The 15440-nt window shown below is 39.3% G+C and overlaps 1 protein-coding gene across 1 annotated transcript in view; it reads left to right on the top strand.

The window, feature by feature from the left end:
- Zkscan8 (zinc finger with KRAB and SCAN domains 8) overlaps positions 1–10447 on the top strand; it is a 46825-nt gene extending 36378 nt beyond the window's left edge. Inside the window, exons 7-9 of the mRNA XM_020177019.2 lie at positions 2419–3305; positions 4861–4972; positions 8455–10447. Of these exons, the coding sequence (XP_020032608.2) occupies positions 2419–3103 (685 nt within the window). The 3' untranslated portion in view covers positions 3104–3305; positions 4861–4972; positions 8455–10447. The remainder of the gene's footprint in view (positions 1–2418; positions 3306–4860; positions 4973–8454) is intronic.
- The last annotated feature ends 4993 nt before the right edge of the window (positions 10448–15440 follow it).

Below are 15440 nucleotides of genomic sequence, written 5' to 3'. Positions count from 1 at the left end.
GAACCCGTGGATGGGGTGAGGTAAAATAGCTTTATTGAGGGAAGGGGAGTCACCAGTCCAGCCAGGTGAAGGTAGAGAAGAAGAAGAAGGGCCGGGGTGTTTTGGTAGGTCGTTTTTTTATATCACCTTGAACTTGGAGGTGGGGAGAGAGTCATCACCTGGCTCCTTTCACCTGTGGGCTAGGGGGAGGAGCTCCTCTTTTAGCTTTCTTTTTTTTTTTTTTTTTTTTTCTGTTTTCAGGTTTTGCTTCTTTATTTTCTATGTGAATGCTAAAATATACTTCTAAAAAGTTGATATATATTTTTTTTGGAATGGTGTTAAATTTACTAATTATCCTGTTTGTTATTGCTGCTGGGGCGCCCTAGGCAAGCACTCCACCATTGTCCCAGCTCCTACAAATTAATTTTGAGATTAGTCTCAGTGCCCAGTCCTGAAGAGCCATGAGGTGACCCACCTGGAAGGCAAGACCCAGGTTCTAATGTCATCTGGACTGTTTTATCGATTGTCTGACCCTAGAAACTTTACTTGCTTCTCGGTTTTCTTATATTAGAGAGGAGGACTTTAATGTCTGCCCTGCAGGATTAAAGGAGATAAAGAGCGTAAAATACCTTCTTCTGAGTAAATAGATCCTTTCTTCAGACTCCCCATTCCTGTCGGCTCACGAACCACCGAGAGGGAAGCTTCCAGGATCCTAGAGCGGATCGCCCAGGGCCCAGCGGGATTCCGCGGAAGTCGTCGCTCTAGGCTGGCAGCTGCCCTCCATCAGTCAATTAGTCTAATCACAGTTTTCCTGGTGAGTGGCTTCTTGACTTTGCCCTAGGATTTTGCGTGGTACTTGGGCTGAACAGCCGCGAAGGAAAGAAGAGACCACGTACGGCGCCGGGGTGCCTCAGCCCTGTGTGTTCTCTCGCTTCTCTACTCTTCCCACATTACTGCCCTTTCCTCCTCTCTCAGTCTCGCCCTGTTCCCCCTAACCTGCACCTTCTTCCCCTTTCCCTTCCTCCGGACCCCGCCTCCCCCACCCCCGCTCTTACTGCGCAGGCTGAGCCGATCCCCCGAGTGGGAGAAGGGCGGCTGGACGCGCGGAGCCTGAGGCTTCGCCAGGCGGGTAGCTTGGGGCCAGTCCCCAGCCTTGGCAGCTTCTCCAAGGCTAGCAAGACCCCTGCTGTCAGGAGTGACTTCGACTCACTCGTCTAACGCGCCGGGTCCTGCGCTCTTCCTTGCCTTGGGTTTTTGTTTTGGTAGAATGTCGCAGCACTGGGATTTAATTGCTTTTGTTGTTATGTACCGAAGTTACCGGTTTGGGAGAGGAAGTGTGAAATGCTGTTTTCACCCTGTCAAGAACCACTGTTGAGACTATTCGTAACATGGAAAGGGCAGAGGGAGATAATTATTGTAACTTGAGTTTGGAGTAAAATTTTTATCAAGTTTGGAGACAACTGCGTTTATTCCCAGGGGATAAGAGAGTAGGGGCAATCCACCATGTTCTCCACGCATTAATCTATAAAGATGGAATGGGATGGTGAAGAGTTTGTCAGAATTGCAGAGGAGACAAAGCATCCCTGTTGCTAAGATACTGTTTATCATAGCAACAGCAGCTGCTGCGATTGTGACATTACAATGGGCAGTGCTTTTTTTCTCCTCATGTCTAGCTCAAGTAGTGTGGACTCCTGTGGGTGATAAAACATACCTGTCAATGACTTATGTTATTGTCATTTTTTTCAAACTTCCAGTTGAATTTCAGTTCTTTTGACATATCTATTCCCATGCTCCTTCATCTTCCCTATCTGCAAATATCTTCGATTTCTGTCCTTTTAAAAAATTTATTTTGATATGATTTTTAAAAATCTTCTAAAGTAGGAACTATGCACTATATTGTTTCAGGCTGGAGTACAAACCCAGGATCTTGTGCATGCTAGGCAAGTGCTCTGCCACTGAGCTACATCCCCAGCCAATACACATTATTTCTTATTTCTTATCCTGAAGTTCTGTTTTATATACCTTTATAGAAGACAATTAAATAGCTATTTTAGTCAGGTGGTCATTTCAGTGGTTCTGTAATGTTACTGTGTCTTGTACCAAGACTGAATGAAAATATTTGATCTGGCTCCCATATAATTGGTGTGTCCTAGAAGTACTGCAAATGTTTAAGAGCTCTGGTTTAGTCTAAATCACATTATATTGCTTTAGCATCAGGGCATAAAGCACATTTGAAAAATGTGTTGTTTATTTCAGGAATCAGGACCAGAGTTGTGAACAAAGTATCAACTTCAAAGGGAAGATTCTTGTAAGGATGGACCCACACCAAAAGGTTTCTAGCATGTATAATGGGGATTCTTTACAGATTCCTGAGTATGAAAAAGTCTCACAGTATATGAACCAGTTAAAAAAGCATGAAGGCAGGGCCACAGAAGAAAGACGGTATAAATGCAGTGAATGTGGAAAAAAATTTGCCCAGAGCTCAGGCCTTGTCCGACACCGGAGAATTCACACTGGAGAGAAACCTTATGAGTGTGATCACTGTGGAAAAGCCTTCAGTGTTCGCTCAACCCTCACTGTGCACGAAAGAATCCATACTGGGGAGAAGCCCTATACTTGTAACGAATGTCAGAAAGCCTTCAGTGTGAGGGCACACCTGATTGTACACCAGAGAATCCACAATGGAGAGAAGCCCTATGACTGCAATGAGTGCGGCAGAGCATTTAGCGTGAGCTCAGACCTTATTAAGCATCAGAGAATCCATACTGGAGAAAAACCATATGAGTGTGGTGAGTGTGGAAAAGCTTTCAGTGTGAGCTCAGCCCTCATCAAACATCAGAGGATCCACACAGGAGAGAAGCCATATGAATGTAAGGAGTGTGGGAAAGCCTTCTATGTGAACTCAGCCCTTATTAATCACCAGAGGATTCACTCTGGAGAAAAGCCCTATGAGTGTGGAGAGTGTGGAAAAGCATTCAGTCAGATCTCAACCCTTATTCACCACCAGAGAATCCATACTGGAGAAAAACCATATGAGTGTGATGAGTGTGGAAAAGCTTTCCGAGGGAGCTCTAATCTTACTAAACACCAGAAAATACATGCCAAAGGAAAGTGTCATAACTGATGCATGTGGTGAAGATACTCCAGAGGCCTTTTGTTGCATCAAAAGAACAGTATGATTAAAAAAAAAATTAGTATCTTAATTGACACTTCCTCTCTTGGAATATTGGAGGAGCAAGAAGTCACTAAAAGCGGTTCCATCAGCACAGTGTTTAAGGCTGTAAAATCATATCTCCTTCATAGAATGCAGTTTTACAATCCATAAGGTAAAACCATTTAAAAATCATATTTCATAGTGGACATTGTGTTGCTTTAGTAAGAACAAACTTTAATAATTTAGACATGTTTATTACATGCAAGCTTTTTGTCATTTTTGATACCATTTTCAGAGACGAAACAATAAATTTTGAAACTGAAAGCAATGTTGGTTGATGAGAGAGGGACCATGTATCTCTATTGATCTTGCTTTGCTTTATTGTACCAGTGATGATAAGCTTCATTAGTGACCTCTTGACAGGAGGTAGATTATATCTTTAAGTAGAAATCCGTAATTCTTCATAGTTGTTCTTGCTTAGTCAAAAAAACTTGTGTCTTTTGACTTTCTGATCAAGTGAGTCCCTGAACTTGACTGAGATTCCTGAGCCAAAATGACAATCTCCTGAGGAGTTTCTTGGAAGGAACTTATAACTTCTGACCTTGCATTTAGTGTTTCTCTTAAGTGTGGTGTGGCATATGCAAAGGCTCATAGATAAGAGAGAATTGGTCAAGCTTGGGGAATTTGATTTGGGGTTAGCATTGGTTTTAAGATAACTCGAAGAGTTTATATAATTTACTAATATAACCTAATGTAATACCTAATATCAACCAGAAGAGCCCAGGTTTGAGAAGCAGTAGACAGTTAATGAGCATTCAATTTACAAAATATTTTTGTTTTATCTGTAGGAATCCCAGTAGAGCTGTCCACCAGGCCATAGCTTAATCCCCACACCCTCTATATGCACATGTGAAACTCGGGAGAGGAATCTAGACTCAAAATTACTTTATTATTACTTTTCTATTTTAATAAATTTCTCACTCTTAGTTAACAGACCTGAAATTCTTTTGATCCCCGAAACTTAACTCATGAGATCCAAGATTAATACCAGTTGATAGAAATTGCAGATTGCTTTGGGCCACATTTCAAACAGGTAGAAGGAACACTGTCTGGGTAAGTGAAATGATGTTCATTTTTAGAAGAGAGCTCTGAGATGCAAAGGAATTCACAGTTTTCCTGAATTCTGTTAGCACATCAGGTAGGCCAGCTGTCAGACACACTGGGCTCCATGAAGCTCTGAGTCAACATGTAACCAATAAGCACTGAGGTCACAGATGCATGTGAAAAAGTATGTTATAAAATCTCTGGCATTGTGGTAGTGCCTACTACTCTTCCCCAAGTAATGGTAGGTCTGGATATGACGGTTGAAGGCAGAGAAGGTCATGGTTCTGTAATTCAGGATTTTTGAGGGTTTTATTGCAATGTTGGTGATTAAGCCCAGGACCTCATGCATGCTAGGCAAATGCTTTCTCAATTTAAAGAGATAGAACCTCTCTCAAGACATGGAGCATGTTAGAGAAAATAAAGCACACACTTAGAGACAGAAGTGAAGAGACTCAGCAAACCCCAAAAAGTTCTCTTTGCTGTGTAAATTCCTGTGTTCTGCTTCCTTCCTTTGGCAATTGAAGGAAGGTGTGGGGTTTTTAAATGTGCTATCACTCCTTTTTGTTTGTTTGTTGTTGTTTGGTGTTTATCTTTCTGACCCCTGCTATTTGGTTTGTTCCTAGGATGGAGGTTTGCATATCGAGTCTTTTGGGAGGAGAATATCTTGTGAGGATCAGCATTGAAGTAATGCCATATCCCACCCCAAACCACAACTGTGAATATTAAGCATGAATGGTAAGTATTCTGAAGACTTCAAGGGAGCAAATATTTTGGAAAGAGAAATTTCTTTTCTTTTCTTTCTTTCTTTGGTTGTTGTTGTTAGACTGGGGTTTGAACTCAGGGCTTTGCACTTTACCACTTGAACAATAACTCCAGTCCATTTTGCTCTGGTCATTTTGGAGATGGGGTCTCAAGAACTATTTTCCCAGTCTGTCCTCAAACCACAGTCCTCTCAATCTCCGCTCCCAGGTAGCTGGGATTTTAGGCACAAGCCACCAGCTTCCACCTCAAGAAATTTTTTTTACTGAGGGGTTTACTGTGAGCAGTTCAGGGCATGTACATAATTATTCCTTGTGAGCTCAAATTATTTCCTTCAGGTTGGGCCTTATACTAGGTTCTAGGAATACAAAAATAAATGGAAACAGCACCCTATTCCTAGAAGATTCAGAGTCCATTTGGGGACTAGGCGAATGGAATAGATAGATCCATTTTATGTTACCACTTTAACTCCTGACAGCTCAGCTCTCTCCAGATCAGCTCTTGACACTAACCTGTCTCCTACTTCAAAAGTGTCATAGCAGTTCTTGGCCCTTCACATTCTAAATTTTAGAATCAATTATCAAGTTACTTATTCGTAAAAAGGGTATTTGGGATTTGTATTGGGATTATATTAGATTTATATATTAATCTGGAAAATCAACATTTTTGTGAGTCCTCTAATCCATAAACATGGCCTTTTATTTCTTTAGGATTTTTTAATACTTTTCCCAACAGTATTTTATTGTTTTCTGTGCAGAGGACGTCAATATCTTTGTTAGATTTATTCCTAAGCATTTAATATTTTTCCATGTAATTGTTAGGGTAGTCATTTTTAAATTTCACTTTCTGTTTATTTTTAAATATTGACTTTGTATCCAGCACTCTAATAATTTATATGTAGATATTTTGGTTTTTTTTTATATACCACTTACAAATAATGACAATAGTATTTCTCCTTTTCAATCTTTATATTTTTCCCCTTTGCTTTATTACACTAGAATAACTGCTAGTACCATAGTAGAAAGAAGTGATAATTGGTAACCTTGTCTGGAAGACATGCAGCTGTAGATATCTTCAGTTGTAGGTTCCCCTCTCAGTGATCCATCTTGACATTAGCCATCTCCCATACATATTGCCAACATTTCTGAGAGCTGGTGATTCCAAATGTAGGCTGACCATTCACTTCTTGGGCTACACATTCAGTAGAGGAGAAATAGTTTCTGAGATCTGCCAGTTCCTTAAGCTCAAAATAAGTCATTTTCCCATTTTTTATTCTTAGAATCTGTCCTTCTAATGGATCTGGTTTTTGTCAAATGTAGTTGATTCTCATTAGTCACAGAAGTTGTGTTCTATAAAGTTGCTGAAAACAGTGCGTTAACTAATATCCAACTATTGTTCCTAAAGGAAATACTGGGTTAGATTCCTATGATCCTTTTGCAGCGTTTTCACCAATCAAGATGTCATATGTATTGTATACATCTGTTTGCCAGCATCCTTGTAAAATAAGCCAGTCACATCAGTGTTGAAGACCACCTCTTGCACATAACTCTTTTCTTGTATAACAATGAGCAAATATTTTTTAAATGTTTCCATAGCCTCTTGATCTGTAGAACCTGCCTTGCCTTCAAACTTAACATTTTCTACTGTTAATTAGAATGATGTATGAACCAGTCAGCACTAGCTGAGGTTTTAACATTTTTCTGACCATAAATTTCTTTGTCTTTTCAAATAAGCTCTGCTGCCTCAAAATAATGCTGCCCACTATACTTTTTTTAAAAAATAAATCAGTATTCATGTTATGCATCCACAAATTTAGTCACTCTGCTATAGCTTCATCACTCACTATATTACTTGAGCACTTTCCAGGTTTCATGTGCAGATGGACAAATTTCCTCTTTGTTTTTCTGGATGTATTGAATTGTTCATTCATTAATATTATATTCATAGCCAACAGCACTATAGCTTATCCATGAATGAAGCATATCTAACATATTTTCTCTGTAAGGTACAACACAGTCTGTGTATAGGAACACTAAACCACACTTCAGCACCACACTTGTGAATCATTTTAAATAGTAGAATCACCCACAACAGAAAAAGGTACCAGTTATGCCTCAAAAGGACACTTGTTTATAGTAGGAGAGCTGAAGCAAGAAGGTAGTGTCATCTTGTTTAATCTCTTCAGATGGTATTTTAGTGTTCTAGGGATGCTGTAACAAATTAACCATAAACTTAGTGTCATAAAACAAAAAGAAATGTATTCTTACTTTATTCTGGAGGCCAAGTCTGAAATCAATATGTTGGCAGGTCTACAATCCCTTTGAAGACTCTAGGGGAGAATCCTTCCTGGCCTCTTCCAGTTTATAATAATTCTTTGGATTATTGCCACACCACCCAAATCTCTGCTTCTGTCTTCATACTGGCCCTTGCCTCTTCTCTGTCTTCTCTTCTTTTATAAGAATCTTCATCACTAGACATAGGACCTGGATAATTCAGGATCTCATTTTGAGATTGCAAACTTAATTACATCTGCAAAGATTCTTTTTTCATATAAGGTCACATTCACAGGTTATGGGGCTTAGAGCTTGGACATAACTTTTTGGATAACCACCATCCAGCCTGTAGAACATAAATGTCTCTCCTTTCTGACCCTGAAATTGACTGAAATTCATATCAACAACAATTGATTTGAAGTTTTCTGGCAATTAAGACAAAATCACCTAACTGGGCCTTAATTTCTATAAAAAGTACAGGAGACAGACCAAATACTTGCTGATATCTCTTCCAGCTGTGAGGTTTTTATAATCTCTTCAATACATAATAAAATGTCTTGTTGATATGATAACCTTTTCTTTCATCTGCTCTCTATATTATTACATTCACAGATGATCTTGAATAAGTATTGAATCTCCGCCCTAGTCCCTATCTTATTTCTTCTGCTTTATTACTACGAATAGTAATATTACCTACCATTTATTGAGGATTATTCTGTTCCAGGTACTTTTTCTATCTGTTTAGGTACATTATTTCATTTAAAAATTCAGGTGCTATATTTAGAAATTAGCAAAACTCAAAGAAAAAAGAACAGTAATGTTTTAAGCATCTATTTTGAGAATGTTAAAGAAAATGAACAGGAAAATAAACCCAAAACAGCAGAAATAAGGGCCAGGTGTGGTGGTCCATGTCTGTGATGGGAGGTATAAGTAAGAGGATTGTGAGTTTGAGGCCAACCTGGGCTACATAACAAGACCGTATCTCAAAAAAACCTAAAACAAAAAAAAAAAAAAGAAAGAAAGAAACTACTAAAGATAAGAGGGTAAATTAATGCGCTGTCACATATAAAGAGAGGTATTTCAATTGGTTCTCTCTGTAGGCTACTCTCATGTATGTTACATTTGAATCCCCCTTTCTGCCTTTAGGAAAAAGATGCTGATTTTGTGTTTCACCTGTTCTTTCAGATAGTGACTCCTGGCCTTAAAGAGTGTTTCAAAGTTTCCAGAAGAAGTCCAAGAAGATTCCCAGGGGACTAAATAGGAGCATTTGTCAGCAGCCCCACATTGAATAAGCCTAAATAATTTACCCAAGCAACCCCCTTTGAGTTACCACATCAGACATTGCCTAAGCTAAGGAGAATAATGCTGATAAAGTGACCTGAGACACCTTAGAGAATTCACTGTGAAATTCAGTCTTGCTAGTACTCTGGAGTGGAAAATTCCTCATTCCCCTTGCACAAAATTCTCAGCTTCAACTGTAGAAAAGAAGCAACCTCTCAATGTAAAGAGAGTGGAAAAGGCATTGGTTCAAAACTTTCTCTCCCTAATAAACCCTGGCACAACAGAAACTCTAACTTAAATATAAGCATATCCAAACTGAAGGAGATCCCTATAAGCATAGGGAGACCTTCAGTGTATACCCAAGTCCCACTAAAAACCAGAGAGGCCATTCTAGAAAAGAGTTCCATGAGAGTAAAGAATGTGGTAAAACCTTCGGGTACTGAAATGATCTTGTCAGAATCTGAGAACTCTTGTGAACATCTTCAATGTGGGAGGCCTTCTATGTGAGCTCAAGTCTCATTAAATATAAGTCCATTTTAGCCTTATCTATGTCATGAGTGTGGCAAAGCCTTGAAGTTCTGTAATAACTTTATTAAACATCAGGGAATCTGCACTGGAGGAAAAAAAGAAAAACACGCGTGTGAAGAGTAGTTAAGGGTCCATTATGGTTGAACTTTGGTCACCCACCAAAAAACCCACACTGGATAGCACCAAATGAATGTAATGTGGAAGGGAAAGCCTTCAGTTGGAAGCCAGCACTTATTACTAGAAAACAAATATAAGAATATGAGTAGGTCTTTACTAAAAGTCAATCTGTCAGAAAATCCACACTGGAATACAACTCTATAGCTGTGACCACTACAAAGAATCTTAATAATGTTGGTTTATCAGGATTCCATCAGGAATTCCATGTGAAGAAAAGCTCTTTTCAATAATGTGTGCAAGCCTTTAGTCAAAGTTCAGATATTGTCAAACACATCCAAGTTCACACTAGGTATAAATCTTATGACTGGGACAAGTGGAAAACATTTTGATCAACTCATTCCTAACCAAACAACAGAAGATACATAACAAAAATGAACTTTAATAATCATTTGGTGTATATTATAGGATTTTTTCAATATCACATGTCACCATTAAGAGAAAGCCAGGTGCATATGGTTGCTTTAATGGGCATTATTTTATGGCATTAAAAATAGGTGTTATTAGAAAACAATTATGTTACTTCATGGGTAAAGTTGAATTAAATTATTGTGACAGATCTCTTTATTTCACTATGAGACAGCTTTTCATTCCCTATTGTAAAGATAGAGAATAGAAGTAAGTCTAATCACAACCTCAAATAATATAAACATTTATTACATTTTTTTAATTCATGATGATTAAACTATTTTTTCTGAGAATAATTTTGACTGATTCCTTGGACCCAATAAGTATGTCACCTCTACCAGACTACACTCTTTTACTTTTTTATGCTTAGTTGATCTGGGAAATGCTGTAAATCCATAATTGGTTTTCATAAAATTTCCTGTTTGTTAAAAAAAAAAAAGGTGGATGAGCTTTGTGAACTGTGATATGTACAAAAACAGATCATATTTGCCATGACCTTTGTGTCTCAACACACAGAGCAATGACATACAGTAAAGGCCTTCAAGACATGCTTGTTGAATGACTACTCAAAGAGGTCTATATGGGTTGGTGTCAATTCAGCCTAAAGAGAGACTTCTAGTAGTTTGCCATAGGTTTGTGCCCTCTTCCCAGACTTGATCAGTGAATGACCTTGGGTGATCAGTGTAGATTGATTTTGTATGCAGCCTTACTTTCAGTTTTATATAGTTTAATCTTTTCTCTTTACCTGATTCCCAACCCACCCTTAAATATTTATTTTACAAAACCGGCCTTGTGTTCTATATTGTTTTGTTTTTTGAGATCTATTTATATTAATATATACTAATAATATAGCTCATTCCTCTAATGAAGACCATTGGGGTTTTTAATCAACTCATTATAAACAATCTTGCTCTGAACACCTTTGAGAGAGTTTTCTGGGAATTAAACTCACAAGCAAAATTGCCAAGTCACAGATACGTGCAGTGTCCATTTCACTAGCATGGCAATGATTCCTGTCCCTCATGAGCTAAAGGACCTGTCCAGTGTCATAACCTGATCATGGTAACACCTTTTCTGAATGGGTTCTTGAAAGTAATGGACAACTAAACCAACCAAGCACATATGGGCTGGCAGCCTGGGGTGAGATGAATCTCAAGGTAAGAATTAAATAACTTTAACTTCAAAAAATAATTCCTGAGCCAGGACTGGTGGTATATGTGTGTAATTGTAGCACTCGAGACTGAGGTAAGAGGATTAAGTTCAAGGCCAGCCTGTGCTATATAGCAAGACTGAGTCAGTCTGTCTGTCTCTCTCTCTCTTTCTATCTATCTCTCTGGCACAAATACACACAAAACTAAATTTTCAGACGTCTAATAAAATAACCTGATTCTATTACTTAAAATGTAATTTAAAAGCTACTTAATCAGAGCACAATGAGTAAAGGGGAAAATGCAATGTTTTTCCTTCCTTTTCCTAAGAATATCATCCCAGGAAAAGGAAGCAACAGGTGAAAAGTGCTGTCATATTGGAGAAATGGCAAGGACAGTGAAACAGCAGGAATGAGGTCAAAGAGGTTAGGGGAGAGAGTATGAAGAAATGAACTTGTAGGCCAATTTTTGGACTTTGAGTTCTTGTGAGTAAAATTGAAAGCTGTTGCAGGGTTTTGAGCAAAGATATGACGTGTCCTGGGTTTTAAAAGTTATTTGTCTAGTTGCTTTGTTAAGAATAGACCATATGGGCTGGAGGCATGCTCAAGTGGTAGAGCACCTGCCTAGCAAGCCCTGGGTTCAAACAAGTACTACCAAAACGGCATCATCAGAGTGAAAAGACAACCTAAAGAAGGGGAGAAAATATTTGTAATGCTACACTTGACTAGGTTAGTATCCAGGATATATAAAGAACCCCCAAAACTCAACAACAAAACAACACGATTTAATACTAGATCTAAACAGACGTTTCTCAAAAGACATACAAAATGCTCAACATCACTAATCAGAGAAATGCACATCAAAACCACAATGAGATAATCACCTCACTCCAGTAAGAATGGCTGTTATTGAAAAGTGCTGGTGAGTATGTGGAACAGACTGCGCCCGTTTAAAATGACGCAGAATAGGACTTAAATTTCTTGGCTCCAAAACGTGCGACTTCCCCCAACAGTTTTATGAGTCACATTTCTTGGGTGCAAGGTTTCCTCATAAACACGTAATGGGGACGTTGCTGCTTTCCAGGAGACTGGGTGTGCGGAGACTGGTTTGGACTGTGAAGGAGGCTGAGCACCACGCAGGCAGCTCAGGAGAGGTAGAGAGCCGCCAGCGGGGCCTGCCAGGGAGAGGAAAAGAGAGTTTTTGCCCGTGCTCAAACGCTCCTCACTACGTGGCCGAAAAGAGTCGGCCATTCTAAGGCTTTGGAGTGAAGAGTCGGGGTTAAAGAACGGTTGACAAAGATGCTGGAGTCAAGGGTGAAGTACATAGCGACCCACTGCTCTCTTTGCCCAGCTGGGGCTGCCAGGGAGCGCCCTCCTCCAGTAGAGATCGCATTACAGTAGCTGCAGGAGTAGTAGATGGGCTGACCTACAAAGACCACTCTCTGCACCCTCAGCAACAGTTTGACCCTAAGCCGTTCGTCTTGGTTTGCCACTGTCATTAAGTTCTAGCTTAGGTAAGTACCTGGCTTCCCTGACAACTATGTTCTAGTTACAGTAAATCTTTATCTTCCAAGAGGACCTCTCACCTCGAGACTCTTCCTGACCCCCTGTACCCTTAACCAAGTGATCATGTAAATTTTGTCCAGAGCCGTTGCAGCTCAAGATGTTCGCTAAGCAGAGATATGGTGTAACCGTGACCCTTGTGGCTCCCAATGCCCAAGCAAGAAGGTTGGCACGTAGAGAAAGTGGAAGAGAAGCACATGCTTGGGAAACATTGAGACTACCTTAGAATGTTCACCCTCACCTACATTTCAAGCAGGAAGACCCTGGATCCCAGGAGGTTCTGGGCAGCTCCAGGAATTGTCAGAGCTGGCTGAAGCCAGCTTCTCAGCCAAGAAAAGATCCTGGAACTAACGGTGCTGTCCAAAGATCTTTGGATTTGGGTGCAAGAGAATCATACAGAGGGGGGTTAAAATTGACATTATCTGTGCTAGAGAATCTGAAGACAAAATTGGAGATGCAGCCAGCAGGTGAAAAACGAATAATCTGTTATTCTGTTATAAAAAGTCTAAATCCTGGACTTCCAAGTATGGGGGGAGACAAGCAAATCAATATCTTGTGTCCTTTCTCACTGAGCTATGCGGTATCGTTTTGATTTTCTTCTTCAAGGCTGTGCTACTCACAGCTTTTGAAGATTGATTGAGATATATGTCTCTGTCTCCTGACTCTACTAGAAATTTTCTTTTTAACCAAATTCTGAGGTCTTAGTTATTAGTGATAGTTTCTCAAACCCAACTGAACCTACTTGTAAAGGAAAAGATAGTGGTCAGAGTGCCAGATTTCATTTCTAGGCCACACCACTTAGCTCTGTAATCTTGGGCAAGTTACTTAATCTCATCATTATCTGTACAATGAGAATAATTTTTATCTTTAAGCTCCAGCCCATGCACCCAAACAGAAAGTGCTCTAGAAGGAGGTGAGATGTTCACATTCACCAGAGAAGTAATGAGGGCTGGTGGAGTGGCTCAAGTGGCAAAGCACCTGCCTAGCAAGTATGAGGCCCTGAGTTCAGACCGCAAAACCACCCAAAAAAAAAAAAAAGAATGAACTTTGGGAGCCCATGATATAAAAAAAGATACTTCTCAGAAGAAATGGTGTCCTTAGTGGCAGTACAATGTGCCTGTCTTTATGCTTTTTATGAGGACAGCCAGGTCTGATCTGAGTAGAGATGAGGCAGAAATTTCATTGTGCAGGTGGTGACACCTTGCTGTGAGTCACACAAAACCAAAAACTTATCTTCAGAGCAAACTTCCAAGTTGCCAGGTCAAAAGAGGCTTGAGATCTGGATATTCCTGCTCTTTATATTGTTTTCTTTTTCTCATATGATTGTACTCCTTGAGTGGCCTTTCTACCATCATTTAGTTTTGGATCAGAAGAACAAGATGTAGTGCTTTCCATTTAACCTTCCATGCTCTATTAACTACTACAAAATACAACCTGTTTTGGTAAATGAGAAAAAGAATGCTACTTTTATGAAAGCACAAATCAGAGAAAACATACCTGACTGATGAGGTGTATGTGTTTGTATAATGAAACATACAGACATTTCCATCAGATTAACAACATACCAGCTGAAAGCCACCTGTTTCCCTCACAGTAGAAAACATATATTCTATAAAAATCTTAGTTTGATAGCCACTTTTTTTTTGCTTGGGGAGACTTAATGCTTCCCCCGAGGAATTAAGTGGATTTTATACAGTAGACATCAACAACATCCTCTATGACAAGTAGAAACCAGATTGCTACCTGACCTTATTCACATGGAAGCATTAATTTAAATTGAAATGATATAAAACATAAGCATTTAGGAACTTAGAGTTTTTCTCCTTGGTATATTAGTTTTAAATTCCTGTCAAAATATAAATATGGTCACCTACCCTAATATTAATTTCAGTAGAATAAGCATTTAACTATTTTCTCTAGTCCCTTCCCAGTATTTATGTTTAAAACACATAAAATCATTCCAAGTCAAAGTACAAGATAAACGCATTCTTCTTTAGGCTGCCCTTCCAGAAGAAAAAGTGGAAAAATCACATACTTGTTAATGGATAGGAGAGCAACCAAGTTCAAGGGATCTTCCAGCTTCAATTAGGAGAGTAAGAGGGAATCATTGATGTCCCTGGGCCAGACGTGTCTTCACCCCTGACACAGGGCCTAGAATAATCCAGCTAAAGGAATGATACTTTTTTCGTTTTCTGAGCCTGGCTAACCTCGCTCAGAATGATGTTCTCCAGTTCCATCCATTACTTGAGAATAATAAGATTTCATTCTTCTTCATGGCTGAGTAAAACTCCATTGTGTATAAATACCACATTTTCTTAATCCATTCGTCTGTAGTGGGACATCTTGGTTGTTTCCATAATTTGGCTATTGTGAATAGTGCTACAATAAACATGGGTGTGCAGGTGCCTCTAGAGTAACCTGTGTTGCATTCTTTGGGTATATCCCCAAGAGTGGGATTGCTGGATCATATGGCAGATCTATGTTTAGACTTTTAAGAAGTCTCCGTATTTTTTTCCAGAGTGGTTGCACTAGCTTGCATTCCCACCAGCAGTGTATGTGGGTTCCTTTTTTCCCACATCCTCACCAACACCTGTTGTTAGTGCTGTTTTTAGTGATGGCTATTCTAACAGGGATGAGGTGGAATCTTAATGTGGTTTTGATTTGCATTTCCTTTATGGCTAGAGATGATGAGCATTTTTTCATGTGTTTTTTAGCCATTTGAATTTCTTCTTTTGAGAAAGTTCTGTTTAATTCACTTGCCCATTTCTTTATTGGTTCATTGATTTTGGGAGAGTTTAGTTTTTTGAGTTCCCTGTATATTCTGGTTATCAGTCCTTTGTCTGCTGTATAGCTGGCAAATATTTTCTCCCACTCTGTGGGTGGTCTCTTCAGTTTAGAGATCTTTTCTTTTGTTGTGCAGAAGCTGACACACAAGTATTCTTTTTTTTTATTATTGTTTTATTATTCATATGTGCATACAAGGCTTGGGTCATTTCTCCCCCCTGCTCCCAACCCCTCCCTTACCACCCACACGTATGTTCTCCCTCATATGTGGACTTTAGACATAAGG

The sequence above is a fragment of the Castor canadensis genome, chromosome 8 (genome assembly GCF_047511655.1).
Source record: "Castor canadensis chromosome 8, mCasCan1.hap1v2, whole genome shotgun sequence".
Lineage (NCBI taxonomy): Eukaryota > Metazoa > Chordata > Mammalia > Rodentia > Castoridae > Castor > Castor canadensis.
The sequence above is the reverse complement of the archived record's forward strand: the minus strand, read 5'-3'. Positions and strand labels throughout refer to the sequence as shown.